The 16,053-nt window shown below is 50.5% G+C and overlaps 1 protein-coding gene across 1 annotated transcript in view; it reads left to right on the top strand.

The window, feature by feature from the left end:
* Positions 1-16,053, top strand: part of C1H1orf127 (chromosome 1 C1orf127 homolog) — a 38,296-nt gene that overhangs the window by 938 nt on the left and 21,305 nt on the right. The window contains exons 2-4 of the mRNA XM_025354509.1: positions 5,225-5,325; positions 6,698-6,700; positions 13,224-13,340. Coding sequence (XP_025210294.1) covers positions 5,225-5,325; positions 6,698-6,700; positions 13,224-13,340 — 221 coding nt within the window. The remainder of the gene's footprint in view (positions 1-5,224; positions 5,326-6,697; positions 6,701-13,223; positions 13,341-16,053) is intronic.

Below are 16,053 nucleotides of genomic sequence, written 5' to 3'. Positions count from 1 at the left end.
CTCTCTCCCCTCCCCTCCCCTCCCCTCCCTCCCTTCCTTTTCTTTCTGTCCTTTCTTTTCTCTTTCTCTCTTTCTCTCCCTCTCTCTCTTTCTTCCTGAGATACGTTCTTGCTCTGTTGCTCAGGCTGGAGTGCAGTGGCGTAATCATACTTCACTGTTATCTCTAACTCCTGGGCTCAAGTGATCATCCCACTTTAGCCTCCCAGGCATGTGCCACCATACTTGGCTAATTTTTTAATTTTCTTTTTTGTAGAGACAGGGTCTTACTGTGTTGCCCAGGCTGGTCTTGAACTCCTGGGTTCAATCCATCCTCCTGTCTCGGCCTCCCAAAGTGTTGGGATAACAGGCATGAGTCACTGCGCCTGGCCAAAATCTCATTTTCCTTGGCAACAGAATTGCTACCTCCCTTCCCCAGCTGAGATGCATTTTTAAGAAATACTTTAAAAAACGTCCTGAGAGTGGGAAGTGAAGCTTCCCAGGCCAGCTTGAATGTCACAATAGCTGGCTTGTGGCCTTTGGGCCGTGGACTGCAGGGTTTTTGTTTGGCGTTTTGTGAGGTTGAAGTCTGTAGACAATGAAGGCGGTGAAGAAGCTGAGTGGAGCTTTGTGGGGCCGGGTGAGCAAGGGGGAGGTCCGGGCCCTGTCCTGGGGACCCATTGCCTTCTCTTGGACGCCTCATGAGGGGGCTCAGGCTTGGGGGATGGAGCGTCATGTCTCCCCAGTCTGCCCCAGCTGGACTGAGAAGTAAGGGGGAAAAACCCACACCCACGTCTTTCTCCCAATTGATTCTCAAGGAGGAGAATAGAAGCAGGCATCAGACGGAGGGGAGAGCCGTTTATCCCCCACCTGCCACCGGTGGATTCCGGGCAGCATTCCCTGCGTAACAGCAGAGTCGGGGTCCCCGGCAAGGCCGGGGCTCAACGCCAGAGTCAGCCACTTTCCTCTTCCCCAAGTTTATTCTTCTGGTCCTGTCTCAGATTTACTCACCCTGGGAGAACCTTCCTTCAATTGCCCCAGCCAGGTTTTTGTTTTGCAAATTAATCAAGTAATAATAGCGCCTCCCTGCTGCTGGGAGAGGAATCCCGCATCGGGCTCAGTGTCCAGGCAGCAAAGCCCAGGGCGGGTACCCGGCTATCCATGAGAGAGGCTCCCCACAGGCGCTTCTGAATTCAGTGAATGAAGCGGGGCAGCCAGACAGCCGCAAACTCCTCCCAGCTCGAAGGCTGCAAGCTCAGCTTAGATTCCGGGCTGGGGAACCAGTCCTGTCATTCTTTGCCAACCCACTCTGGGGAGACCGTGAGCCCTGGCATTTGGCCTCCCTGGGCTGGGCCTGAGGCCCTGGCCCTCTGCCCACCCAGGAATTGAATGGCTCAATGAGGGCAGCCCTAGAAGGAAATGCAGCATCCATTCCTGCCTTTTCACATTTCTTTTTTAACTTTAACTTCCTTCCTTCCTTCCTTCCTTCCTTCCTTCCTTCCTTCCTTCCTTCCCTTCTTCCTTCCCTCCTTCCTTCCCTCCCTCCCTCCTTCCTTTCCTTCCTTCCTTTCTCTCTCTCTCTCTCTCTCTCTCTCTCTCTCTCTCTCTCTGTCTCTCTGATGGAGTTTTGCCCTTGTTACCCAGGCTGGAGTGTAATGGTGACATCTCAGCTCACCACAACCTCCACCTCCCAGGTTCAAGTGATTCTTCTGCCTCAGCCTCCTGAGTAGCTGTGATTACAGGCATGTGCCACCACACCAGGCTAATTTTCTATTTTTAGTAGAGATAGGGTTTCGCCATGTTGGCCAGGCTGGTCTCAAACCCCTGACCTCGAGTGATCTGCCCACCTCAGCCTCCTAAAGTGCTGGGATTACAGGCATGAGCCATCGTGCCCATCCAATAGTAGTTTATTTCTTTTCATTGCAGTTCAGTATTCCACTGGAGTAATAGAGCACAATGGGTCCATTCTACCACAACTAGGCATTTGGGTGGTTTCCAGGTTACAGGAAATAATAGCACCGCTATGAACAGTCTTGCACGTATCCTCTGATGCACTTGTGCTTGCCTTGCCGTTGGAGCGGAAGTGCTGGGTCGAAGGGTGGAGGAATGTTCAGTTTTAGTAGATTCTACCAGTTCCCAAGAGTGGTTGAGCCAACCTCACTCCCTCCCAGAGGCAGGAGCTTTCTCAATGCTCCACATTGTGCCAATCTCTCCCTGTCATTCTTTCTTTCCAGCTTCTGGCTTCAGGATTATTTCCTGAACTCCTCTAAGGAAAGCTTCTTTGTGGGAAGTTTAGGTTCTTGCCTGTAGTCATTTTAAATAACTAGAGTCTCAGCTGCCCAAAGAGTCTTTTAAAATGTGAGATCCTTACCCTAGGCGTAGTGGCTCACACCTGTAATCCCAGCATTTTGAGAGGCTGAAGTGGGCGGATCACTTGAGGCCAGGAGTTCAAGACCAGCCATGGCCAACATGGTGAAACCCCCGACTCTACTAAAAATACAAAAATTAGCCAGATGCGTGGTGGCACACGCCTGTAATCCCAGCTACTCAGGAGGCTGAGGCACGAGAATCGCTTAAACCTGAGAAGCAGAGATTGCAGTGAGCTAAGACTGTGCCACTGCACTCCAGCCTGGGTGACAGAGCGAGAGACTCAGTCTCAAAAAAGAAAAAAAAGGGAGATCCTCTCCCTTCTCTGCTTAGAGTTCTCCAGAACTTCCCATCATTTTTCACGGTAAAACCCCAGCCTGCACCCCTGGCCGTGGCTCCTGCCTGCCCCTCTCCTTTTTGCCCACCAGCAGCCCCTCTGTCACTGGCTCTAGTTCCACTGACCTTCTTTTGAGTCCTTAAACACACACACACCAAACTCATTTCTGACTGTTTGCACCTGTGCACTATTTCCTCTGCTGGGAAATGCCCTTCCCCGGGTCTTTGCGTGGGACTCTTTTTTTTTTTTTTTTGAGACAGGGTCTCGCTTTGTTACCCAGGCTGGAGTGCATTGGCATGATCATTGCTCACAGCCTAGACCTCCCAGGTGCAAGCAATCCTCCCACCTCAGCCTCCTGAGTAACTGGGACCACAAGCGCGTGCCACCACGCCAGGTTAATTTAAAATTTTTTTTGTAGACATCGAGTCTTGCTGTGTTGCCCAGGCTGGTCTCAAACTCCTGGGCTCAAGTGATCCTCCTGCCTCAGTCTCCCAAAGTGTTGGGATTATAGGCGTAAGCCACCATGCCCAGCGGGACTCCGTGACATATATACCATCTTGGTTCAAATGTCACCTCTCAGTGATGCTTTACCTGACATCAAGAAATTTGGGGGCTCGGTGCAGTGGCTTACTCCTGTAATCCCAGCACTTTGGGAGACCGAGGTGGGTGGATTGCTTGAGCTTAGGAGTTTGAGACTAGCCTGGGCAACATGGTGAAATTCCATCTCTACAAAAAAAATACTAAAAAATTAGCCAGGAGTGGTGGCTATTTTTTTTTCTTTTTTTTTTACTGTGGAATTTTGTTCTTGTTACCCAGGCTGGAGTGCAGTGGCGCGATCTCAGCTCACTGCAACCTCTGCCTCTTGGGTTCAAGCAATTCTCCTGCCTCAGCCTCTTGAGTAGCTGGGATTACAGGCATGTGCCATCACGCCTGGCTAATTTTTGTATTTTTAGTACAGATGAGATTTCGCCATGTTGACCAGGTTGGTTTTCAACTCCTGACCTCAGGTGATCCACCAGCCTCGGCCTCTCAAAGTGCTGGGATTACAGGTGTGAGCCACAGTGCCCGGCAAAAAGAGAAATTTGGAATAAACAAAAAGATAATTTTTAAAGGTTACTGATGTCTTCAATGGAAAACTAAGCATTGTTTGGAGAAGAGGCTTCCTGCTGTCTAACTCCAGCCTTTCATCACCTTTGTGCTATTTTATAGTGCTCTAAGTTGTAGAGAACCTATGGCAATGCAACTGATTCCTGCCTATGGACATGCAAATAAATTTCCTCAGGGGAGGTTCCATTGGCTTCCCTTCCCCACTGTGGAAGAAGCCAGTTTGGTGTCTGTTTGCAAATTCATTTGAACATTCCTCATCTAGAAATGTATCTTTCTTTCTTCTTTGAACTGGTTGTAACCTCTGCCTGGTTCCCTCACTAATAATGGGTTAATAAAATCTTTAATACAGATTCATCATTTTATTTATTTGTTTATTTATTGGAGAGGGAGTCTCACTCTGTCACCCAGGCTGGAGTGCAGTGGCGTGATCTCAGCTCATTGCAATCTCCGCCTACTGGGCTCAAGCAATTCTCCTGCCTCAGCCTCCCGAGTAACTGATATTACAGCTACAGCTGGGATTATAGGCATGAGATTCATCATTTAAAATCTTTTTGAGGCCAGGCATAGTGGCTCACACCTGTAATCCCAGCACTTTGGGAGGCTGAGGCGGGCGGGTCACCTGAGGTCAGGAGTTCAAGACAAATCTGGCCAACATGGTGAAACCCTGTCTCTATTAAAAATACAAAAATTAGCCGGGCATGGTGGCAGGCGCCTGTAATCCCAGCTACTCGGGAGGCTGAGGCAGGAGAATCACTTGAACCTGGGAGGCAGAGGTTGCAGTGAGTGAGATCGCGCCATTGCACTCCAGCTTGGAGGATAAGAGCAAGACTTTGTCTCAAAAAAAAAAAAATATATATATTTTTTTTTTTTGAGACAGGGTCTCACTCCAGTCACCCAGGCTGGAGTACAGTGGTGCAATCACTCCTCACTATAGCCTCAACTTCCTGGGCAGAGGTGATCCTCCCACCTCAGCCTTCTGAGCAGCTGGGACTACAGGCATGGGCCACCATGCCCGGCTAATGTTTTATATTTTTAGTAGAGACAGTGTTTCACCATGTTGCCTAGGCTGATCTTGAACTCCTGGGCTCAAGCTATCCCCCGCTGCCTCAGCTTCCCAAAGTGTTGGGATTACAGATGTGAGCCATCGTACCCGGCCTAAAATATATGTTGCCTTTTTTTGAGAATGATCTCTTCACACTGACCTCATCAGAGGTCCTCTCAGGCTCTCTGTATTTCACCAGTCTGTTTCATTTTCTTCTGAGCCTGATTACTATCTGAGATTATTTTGTTCTTCTATTTCTTTACTTAAGGTTGTTTTTTTGTGTCTTGGCCATTGTGCATAGTAGGCACTCAAAAGAAATATACTGAGTGAATGAAGGTAGATGAGGCAGCGGCTGGGCGGTGCATCTCCCCACACCCTTCCCTCCTCTCCCGCAGGGCCGTCTGTCTTGCCTGTGTTCAGCCCACGGTATTCCCATGGAGCCTCTCCTTCACGTCAGATAGGGACAAGCCAAGCTCTGCACCGGAAGTTTTAACAGGTAAATCACTCACACTTTTATGGTTGGCATCAGGCTTTGGGCATTTCCCCAATGAGCAGACTGAGAACCAACCTGCTGGGTGACACTGGGCAACTTTGGAAGCGAGAAAACCTTCCAAAGCCTTCACCAAAGCATGAATTTCGGGCTGTCATTCTCTCAAGAAGGAAGTGGCATTCCTGCAGGCCAAGTGCTGGAGCTCATGTGGCTGGCTGGGGCCAGACTTAGGGCCGGGCCTGGCATCCTCTGACTCAGAGCTCAGTGCTTGTTTCAGTAACAAAAACCAGGACAGGGAGCGTGTGTGGTGTGCCGGGCCTGTCTTGGGGAATTTGTGTCTATTAATTAACTCATTCTAACAAGACTTTTAGATGATGACGTGAAGTCCAGAGGAGTGAGTGACTTGTCTAAGGTCCCATAGCAATGAGTAGCAGAGCCAGGATTTCACCCTCCAGAGCCCCCGCACTTAGCCACCCTGCAAACAGTTGACACTGTGGGTGTAACACGTCTTTGCTGAGCACTTACTCTGGGCTTGGCCCTGTGCTGAGGGTTTCACATGCCATCATCCCATTTCATCTCCTTTTTTTTTTTTCCCCTCAGACAGAGTCTCACTCTGTCCCCCAGGCTAGAGTGCAGTGGTGTGATCTCAGCTCACTGCAACCTCCACCTCCCAGGTTCAAGCGATTCTCCCGCCTCAGCCTCCCGAGTGGCTGGGACTGCAGGCGCATACCAGCACAGCCAACTAATTTTTGTATTTTTAGTACAGACAGGGTTTCATCATGTTGGCCAGGCTGATCTTGAACTCCTGACCTCCGGTGATCTGCCCGCCTTGGCTTCCCAAAGTGCCTGGGAATACAGGTGTGAGCCACCGTGCTCGGCCCTCATTTCACCTTCTTGAGATCAATGAGAGAGAGGCTATTTTTGTGCTACAAGGTTCAGGAGTCTCCAACACTACCTTCACTATTGACAGCAACTCCAAGTTCAAGGGTGCCCAATACCACCTTCAGGTTTGATAGTTTACCAGAAGGACCCATAGAGCTCAGAAAAGCTGTGATACTCGTGGTTAAATGCCGTGGGTTAAAGTCAGCCAAGGGAAGAGGTGTACGGGGTGCAGTACAGGAGAGACCCAGGGGCAAGCTTCTGTTATGGGATCTCTGGGGTGTTGATTTTTCTGGTGGGAAACCTCTGTGGCCACTGGCACCTTTGCCTGAGTTCTTGTCCTGTGTCCAGGAAGAATGAGGAATGCAGACAAGTGAAGGATGAAGAAGGGGGAGAGTTTTATTTAGTGTTAGAACAGCTCAAAGGAGTGGCTAGCTCCTCTCTGTAGGCAGGTCTTCCCACTGAGTATTCAGCTCTCAGCAGAAAGGAGGCCCTGGAGAGGGTGGCTCCTCTCTGCAAGCAAGTCATTCGGACGTCTCCGAAGGTCTCTGCAGTTCTCAGCAGAGCGGTTAGCTTCTCTCTGCTCACTGGTCGTCCCACCCTCTCTGCTCTGAGCAGAGAGGGTACTCAACTCATCCCATGGTCTCTCTGCCCTCGTCTTCCTCTGGCCGTCCTCTGCCTGGCTTTTACTGTGCCCTGCGCTTTTGTGGACCTCAGAGGGGAGGAAGTGTGTGCTGATTGGTCCACAGGCAGCCATGGGCCAGCCGGAAAGAGGCCCCACGAGTCCCTACTCAGTCTGAGGGACTGGCAGCCCAGCCGGCAGCCTTCAGGCCCTCCCTGGCCCGCAAGTGGGGCCCTACTGGGGACCTGTCCCCTTCCACCCAGGAATCAATCGGCCTCCCACTGCCGTTCATGGCCCACAGGCTTGGCCCCAACCCCTCTAAGAGATCTGAGCAGGTCCCTGGAGTGGAGAGAGACCAGGCTGGAGGAGAAGACACGCCCTGAGCCTGCAGAGACTTGGTGGGGGGTCCTTCCTGGGGTCCCCGAGGGTGCAGGCAGCAGAGACACCCAGCTCCTGCACCTGGGAGGGCAGCCGCAGCTGCACCCGGGAAGGCAGATCCTGCCTGCTCCTAGCCCTCCCCCAAGAGCACAGGGAGGCTCTGATCCACAGCTGCAGTTTGGGCAGCTGTAGCCCCGCCCAGTAGGGTGGGGCTCCCAACTGCTCCACAGAGCAGGAGGCCTGGGTCTGCTGCTGTGGTTTGGGAGTCTGTGGAGGCACCCAAGGAGATCCCAGCCTCGGAAGGGGCGGGGCTCCCACCGGCTCCCTGGAGTGTTCAGCCCCAGCCACACCTCCCTGCTGCAGCCAGTGTGATGGCAGCAGCCACTGCCACCACTTCTGGGTGCCCTTTCCCCGTGGGGTTGTACAGACAGGGCCAGCTTCTCTCAGCAGCGATGAATGACAGTACACACAGAGTATGCCGACCTGAGAAGAGCTCCTGAGCCTTCCTATCCAGAGGTTTTACTGGCGGTCAGTTGCGTAGCCATGGCTGACTACTCATGTGACTGACTTTAGTCTTTTTCTAATTTTTATTTTATTTTTTATTTTTTGCGATGGAGTCTTGCTGTGCCGTCCAGGCTGGAGTGCAGTAGTGTGATCTCACCTCCCAGGTTCAAGCGATTCTCCTGCCTCAGCCTTCCGAGTGGCTAGGATTACAGGCACTTGCAACCACGACCGGCTGATTTTTGTATTTTTAGTAGAGACAGGGTTTCACCATGTTGGCCAGGCTGGTCTTGAACTCCTGACCTCAAGTGATCTGCCCACTTCTGCCTCCCAAAATGCTGGGATTACAGGCATGAGCCACTGCACCCACCACAAAGACACTCTTAACAGGCAAAACATTCCAAGGGCTTAGAATTTATTTCCCAGGTGCTTTGACCCAGGAGGGGCAAAGGGTCAATTCTTTGGGCCCAGGTTAATTATTTACTGCACATGTGCCCATTTTGCAGAAGAAGAAATGGGGTCTTGGAGCGATTAAATGACTTGCCCCAGGTCACATAGGTTGATCCAGGGTCTAGGCCCTGATCATCCAACTCCAGGGCCCAGTGCCTTGTGTTCTTCCTGGTGGCTTAAATGTCTCCATTGAGAGACAAATTAGCCCAGGAGATAATATTATTTCATATTCCCATTTCTGCAGTTGTAAAATAATTCATGTCTAGAGTGTGTGCATGTGTGTGTGTATTTCAGAGACAGGGTCTTGCTATGTTGCCCAGGCTGGAGTGCAGTGGCATTGACGGGCATGATCATTGTACAGTAGAACCTCAAATTGCTGGGTAAAGGCGATCCTGCTGCCTCATCCTCCAGAGCAGCTGAGTCTACAGACGTGCACCACTGCGCCCAGCTTGGAGTATATATTTAACTTAAGCTCTCTATCAACTCTGGGCAGGGCTCTATTGGGGAAAATAGGTTACATCCAACAAGATTCCACTTCCTGTGGATGAACAATCTCACTTAATATTGTTGTTCTTGTGTGATTACAGAAAACTCCAGTTTTCTGTACTGGAGTACTTGGGATGAAAACGTGCTTTTTTTTTTTTTTTTTTTTTTTTTTTTTTTTTGAGACGGAGTCTCGCTCTGTCGCCCAGGCTGGAGTGCAGTGGCCGGATCTCAGCTCACTGCAAGCTCCGCCTCCCGGGTTCCCGCCATTCTCCTGCCTCAGCCTCCCAAGTAGCTGGGACTACAGGCGCCCACAACCGCGCCCGGCTAATTTTTTGTATTTTTAGTAGAGACGAGGTTTCACCGTGGTCTCGATCTCCTGACCTTGTGATCCGCCCGCCTCGGCCTCCCAAAGTGCTGGGATTACAGGCGTGAGCCACCGCGCCCGGCCGAAAACGTGCTTAACCCGCATTTAGCAGAGGCCTCTGTGGGTGCCACGCACAGGGCAAGGTATTGGGGGTGCCATGATGAACAAGTTAGACACAACTTACGCCTTTTCCTGGAGCTTGTAGTTTGTGTCAAGGGGGAGAAGGGAAAACGACAAATCTCTGGGTCACGGCTTCTCTTATTCTCCAGCTTCAGGGCAGGCCAGGCTCCGGCCATAGCCCTTTGCTGGACAGATACTGAGCAGTTGCTGGCCAATAGGCACTGGTCCATGGGAGGACCCTGGGGATAGAGTGGTCAACAAGGCAGACACAGCCCCTCCCCTTCCTGAGCTTCTCTTTGCCTCAGTGGGAGACAACCTGATCTCCACCCATCCTCACTCGAGTAGGAAAAGTATACAGAAATCTCATGAACAACTAGATAACATAATTCCCAACAGTGATTCAAGTCAGGAAGGAAAGAGACAGAGGACCAGGGTAGAGAATGAGTGGGGGTGGTCAGGGAGGACCTCCCAGAGGAGGTGACGTTTAATTTTAGACCTGCAGATGAAGAAGAGCCAGCCACATGAAGAGTAGGGAATGGTGTTTCAGGCAGAGGGAACAGTATGTGCAGAGGCCATGAGGTAGAGAAAAGACCAGCTTGGCTCAGGGCCACATGAATTGTGGAAGTGTTTGGATTTTATTCCAAGGGTAGTGGGCAGTCATTGAAGGTTCTGAGAAGAGGCTGACATGATCTTATTTCCATTTTAAGATCCCTCGTGGCTGCCGTGTTGAGAATGGACCAGGGTGGGATGGGCAGAGGCCGGGGTCAGGGGTGACCATGACACTGCACACTGCCTCTCCCCTCTGGTCTGGGCACAGGCTGTGCTCTCTGCCTGGAGCGGTCAGCAGAGCTGCAGAATTCCATGGCTGAGCCAGTTTGCCCCTACTCTCTCTCTATATATTTTTTGATATGGAGTCTTGCTCTGTCACCTAAGCTGGAGTATAGTGGCGCCATCTCGGCTCACTGCAGCCTCTGCCTCCTGGGTTCCAGCGATTCTCTGGCCTCAGCCTCCTGAGTAGCTGGGATTACAGGTACATGCCACCAGGCCCGGCTAAGTTTTGTACTTTTAGTAGAGACAGGGTTTTGCCATGTCGGCTAGGCTGGTCTCGAACTCCTGACCTCAGGTGATCTGCCACCTTGGCCTCTCAAAGTGCTGGGATTACAGGCATGAGCCACCGCGCCGGCCACCCTTACTCTACTTTTATGAGTCAAGTGACTTGTAAACAAGTTTCTACCTGGGGCCTATTTGTTTTATTTATTTATTTATTAATTTATTTATTGAGTCTCACTCTGTCATCTAGGCTGGAGTGCAGTGGTGCGATCTTGGCTCACTGCAACCTCCACCTCACAGGTTCAAGCGATTCCCCTGCCTTAGCCTCCCAAGCAGCTGGGATTACAGGTGCCCACCACCACACCTGGCTAATTTTTGTATTTTTAGTAGAGATTGGGTTTTACCATGTTGGCCAGGCTTGTCTTGGACTCCTGACCTCAGGTGATCCACCGGCCTCAGCCTTCCAAAGTGCTGGGATTACAGGCATGAGTAATACGCCTGTATGTGAGTCATATCTGCATGGCCCGTATTTTTTTTTTTTTTTTTGAGACGGAGTCTCGCTCTGTCGCCCAGGCTGGAGTGCAGTGGCCGGATCTCAGCTCACTGCAAGCTCTGCCTCCCGGGTTCACGCCATTCTCCGGCCTCAGCCTCCCAAGTAGCTGGGACTACAGGCGCCCGCCACCTCGCCCGGCTAGTTTTTTGTATTTCTTAGTAGAGACGGGGTTTCACCGTGTTAGCCAGGATGGTCTCGATCTCCTGACCTTGTGATCCACCCGTCTCGGCCTCCCAAAGTGCTGGGATTACAGGCTTGAGCCACCGCGCCCGGCCTAACCCGTATTTTTTTTAAAGTGCACGTGAGTATCCCATACCCATGTCGAGCGGATTCAGGGGAGACCTCCCAGTTTCTCCACCAGCTCTCCTAGACAGTGGGAGGCCGTGTCCACAATGAAGCCCTGAGGCCTGTAGGAGTCAGATATACATCTCATAACCGCATAGGAACACAACATTGGGTTCGTTATTGATTCAGCGCCATGTGTATTCTAACATTAACTCAATTTCTCTAATACTCTGTCTGACTCTGTGATGGCCTGGAAAATGATGGCGGCGAGTTTGCGCCACTGGTCCTGCTGCTCTATACCTGGATAAGTCCTTTCATCTCTGGATGACAGTAATTATTATTATTATAAGAGCTGTCACCTTTAGACATGTGCTCTGCAGTGATCACTCTGTAAAGACCTTTATATGCATTAACTCATTAAAGTCTCACATCTACCCTGTGAAGTCCCATCACTGCCATCATCACCACCATCATTACCATTACCATCACCATCGTCACCAGCACCATCACCACATCACCACCACCATCACCACCACCATAATCACCATCACTATTATTGCCATCATCACTGTCACTAGCACCACCACCACCACTACCACCATCATTTCCACCACCAACACCACAATCACCATCATCACATCACTATTACCACCATCATCACCACCATGATTACCACTATCACCAGCACCATCATCACTATGACCATCACTACCATGATTATCACCATCACCATCATTATTACCACCATCACCACCATCATTACTATCACCACCACCATCACCACCACCATCACCACCACCATAATCACCATCACTGTTATTGCCATCATCACTGTCACTAGTACCAACACCACCATCATCACTACCACCATCATTATCACCACCATCAACACCATAATCACCATCATCACATCACTATTACCACCATCATCACCACGATGATTACCACCATCACCAGCACCATCATCACTATGACCATCACTACCATGATTATCACCATCACCATCATGATCACCACCATCACCACCATCACTATGATCATCACCATTAATACCATCATCACCACCACCGTCATCACCACCACAATCACCATCAATATCATCCCACTACTACCATCACCATTATTACTGTCATCACCATCATTATCATACAATCAATTCACAGAAATAAACTGAAACTAAGCAACAGGTGTACACACACACACACACACACACATACACACAACAGAGGTGGGATTCAAACCCAGATGCCTACTGACACCAGTGCCTATGATCTTTTTTTTTTTTCTTTTTGAGACAGGGTCTCACTCTGTCACCCAGGCTGAACTCACTGCAGCCTCTGCCTCTTGGGCTCACGGTCCTCCCACCTCAGCCTCCCAAGTAGCTGAGGCGTGCACTACTGTGCACCACTGTGCTCCGCTAATTTAAATGAATTTTTTTTTCTTGCTGTTGCCCAGGCTGGTCTCAAACTTCTGAGCTTAAGCGATCTGCTCACCTCAGCCTCCCAAAGTGCTGGGATTACAGGTGTGAGCCACCATGCTGGCGAGTACTCACACATGTACCATGAAGTCACATTGCTCCCTGTCTCCCCCTATAAAACGAAGTTTAGATTTAATGACCTCCAAGACTTTGCTACTCAAAGTGTTGTCCCTGGACCAGCAGCCATCACTTGGGAATTTGATAGAACTGCTGAATCTCAGACCCCGCCTTAGACCTACGAATCTGTATTTTAACAAATGCCCAAGTTGTATTTTAACAAGTGCCCAAGTTACAGGTGTGAGCCACCGTGCCCAGCCTGCAGGCTGGAATTTGAGGACCTCCCCAACAGGTTCTTCCTCCTTGGACATTCTGTGAACTGCGACCTCTGTATGGAGTAAAGGGTCACTCTGTTAGGACAGTAAGACCCCTACATGCCCTTTCCTGACTATTCCATTGAAGCCAGGCTGAGGGGAGCTCCTTCCTTCCCTCCCTCCCTCCCTTCCTTCCTTCCTTCCTTCCTTCCTTCCTTCCTTCCTTCCTTCCTTCCTTCCTTCCTTCTTCCTTTCCTTCCCTCCCTCCCTCACCCCTCCCTTCCCCAGTCCCTCCCTCCCTCCCCCAGTCCCTTCCCCCTCCCCCTCCCTCCTTCCCCCCTCCCTTCTCCAGTTCCTCCCTCCCTCCCTCCCCCAGTCCCTCCCCCTCCCCCCCTCCCTCCCCCCCTTCCTTCCTTCCTTCTCGGAAGCATCTTCTTGTTGGACAGACACAGTCGAGTGTTTCTCAGACTACATGACCCTGTGGATCCCGAGGAGCCACGTGGAGGGGCTGAGGCTGTGGCTGGCTAGGACCTTGCACTTGCCAGGTAAGAGGCAGTCGGTGGCTGGGCGGGGTCTTTGCTGGGGCTTTTGTGTTGCCTTCCCCTGCCTGCAGTGCTCCTCCCCCATGGCTCTTGCAGGTTCCTGGGCATCATTCAAATCTCTGCTCAAAGGCCACCTCCCCCTGCAGCCCTTCCAGGCTCTCTAAAGCCATCCACGCCCACCCCGGTCACAATCCTGGCACTCCTCACTAGTAAGATGATCTCCTGCCATTGTTCCCAAGTTTGTGATCTGCACCCCTCTTCCCAACAGAAGGCTGCGCTGTGAGGGCACGGCCCACGTGCTTTTTGTTTACAGCTGCGTCTTCAGAACCGAGAACACTGCCTCGTGCTTAGAAGAGTCCCAGTAAATATTTGTTGAATGAACAAGTGGCCCAAAGCCCTGGAAGAAGCGCCCATCTGGTGCCGATAGCTCCAAAATTGAAATCACTCTGCAAAAGTGGAAGTGAGACTAAAGGGGTGATTCTCACACAAAATGGGAGGCCATCACATGCTTGGTGGGGGAAGAGCGCACCTAAAATAGCAAAAAACAAGGGCATAGTGTCACTTCCAGAAACCTTTCTGCCATGAGCTTTCCAACAGAAGAAGTAGGAAAGTGCTGGATGGCATCAGGGTACCTGGAACCTTCTGGAAGGAACACGAGTAGAGAGAGGAGCAAACAGCTTGCTTCCCTCCATGCTCTCCATCTCAGTGGCTGCAAAGCCAGCCCCCAGGTTCCTCCTCTCTTTTGCACAGAATCATAGATATCGAGGAGGGAGGCTTTCTAGTCTCTCCCGAAGTCTAGGAAAACCTCCCAGGGACCCTGCTCATTCTGGAAATTCCTAAAGCACCTTCTGGGACCAGTAGGGCCTAAATCTGCCCTGGGAGGGCCAACCACCCGTTGACCAGCCAGCCCAGGAGGCCTTGGGAGAGACATTTGTGTATTAAAAGGCCACTTTTCCAGGAGAAAAGCTGTGGATACATTAAGCTGTCGCCTGTTCTTTGGAGAGCCATTATTAATGGAAAACAATAGATTAATAGTTTTAAAACGCTTGTTCAATAAGTAATTTTTATGGCTCTGGATAGAGCCCATTAAACATTTCTGTGTGTTATTATAAAGAAGTTTTAAGCGTAAAATCATAAAGCCAATAATCAGAGAATTAGTCACAGCGGCCAGCCACAGGCCATTAGTTTTAGGCGCTGTCAGAGCCACCTGTGGCTTTTGAGGGAGAGTTTTCATTTCACGCGGCAGCGCCAGGTGGGGATGGAGAAATGATGGTGCCTGCTGCCTTCCATAAACTTGAGGGGACAGCAAGCAGGTGTGAGCAGCAGGGTGCCAGGCAAATATTTACAAAGTGCAAACGTGAATGCAAAACTAAAACGATCCAGGTCAATTTGCACATCCAGCTCAGACACTTTATTTCCCCAGCGAGTTACCTTTCACAGCCTTCCTCCGCCAGAGGTACGGCCTTGATCTCTTGCTAAAGATAGCGGTGGAAGCTGCGTGCTTTTGAAAGGAAAGCATGTCACCAGAGAATCCCACGTAGAAAGGCTGCCAGAGCTGTTTTCTGGAATAGCGTATTCATCTCCCATCAAATGCACAATCAAGTCAAGCGTTTGAAAGTGAAACTGTGAGATTTAAAAATGCTTTAAAAATAATCATGACAAAAGCAATACAAGATAATTACAGAAACTAGAGGCAACCCAAAGGAGATAATCAAAACTGCTTATAATCCCTCTACCCAGAGATAGCCCCCTTTATTTTTCACTCATTCAACAACTACTTATTTATTTATTTATTTATTTTTTTGAGATGGAGTCTCACTTTGTTGCCCAGGCTGGAGTGCAGTGGTACAATCTCAGCTCACTGCAACCTCTGTCCCCCGGGTTCAAGCAATTCTTCTGCTTCAGCCTCTGGAGTAGCTGAGACTACAGGTGGCCCCCACCGTGCCAAACAAATTTTTGTATTTTTATTTCTATTTGTTTATTTTTTTGAGACAGAGTCTCACTTTGTTGCCCAGGCTGGAGTGCAGTGGCGTGACCTCGGCTCACTGCAACCTCTGCCACCCAAGTTCAAGCGATTCTCTTGCCTCAGCCTCCTGAGTAGCTGAGACTACAGGTGCCTGCCACCACTCCCAGCTAATTTTTTTTGTGTTTTTGGTAGAGACAGGGTTTCACCATGTTGGCCAGACTGGTCTTGAACTCCTGGCCTCAAGTGATCCACTCACCTCAGCCTCCCAAAGTGCAACAATTACAGGTGTGAGCCACCGTGCCCAGCCGCTTTCAATAACTATTTATTGAGAACCTTCTGTGTGCCAGAAATAACTTGAGGCACTAAAGATGCAGCAATGAACAAAACAGACAAATACCCGTAGCCACATGGAGCTGACCTTTTTTTTTTTTTTGAGATGGAGTCTCGCTCTGTTGCCCAGACTGGAGTGCAGTGCCGCAATCTTGGCTCACTGCAAGCTCTGCCTCCCGGGTTCACGCCATTCTCCTGCCTCAGCCTCCCGAGTAGCTGGGACTACAGGTGCCCGCCACCACGCCCGGCTAATTTTTTGTATTTTTAGTAGAGACGGGGTTTCACCGTGTTAGCCAGGATGGTCTCGATCTCCTGACCTCGTGATCCGCCCGCCTCGGCTTCCCAAAGTGCTGGGATTACAGGCGTGAGCCAGCCGGAGCTGACATTTGACTAGACGGCAATAAACAATCAATATAACAA

This window comes from Theropithecus gelada, chromosome 1 (assembly GCF_003255815.1).
Source record: "Theropithecus gelada isolate Dixy chromosome 1, Tgel_1.0, whole genome shotgun sequence".
Taxonomy (NCBI): Eukaryota; Metazoa; Chordata; class Mammalia; order Primates; family Cercopithecidae; genus Theropithecus; species Theropithecus gelada.
The sequence above is the reverse complement of the archived record's forward strand: the minus strand, read 5'-3'. Positions and strand labels throughout refer to the sequence as shown.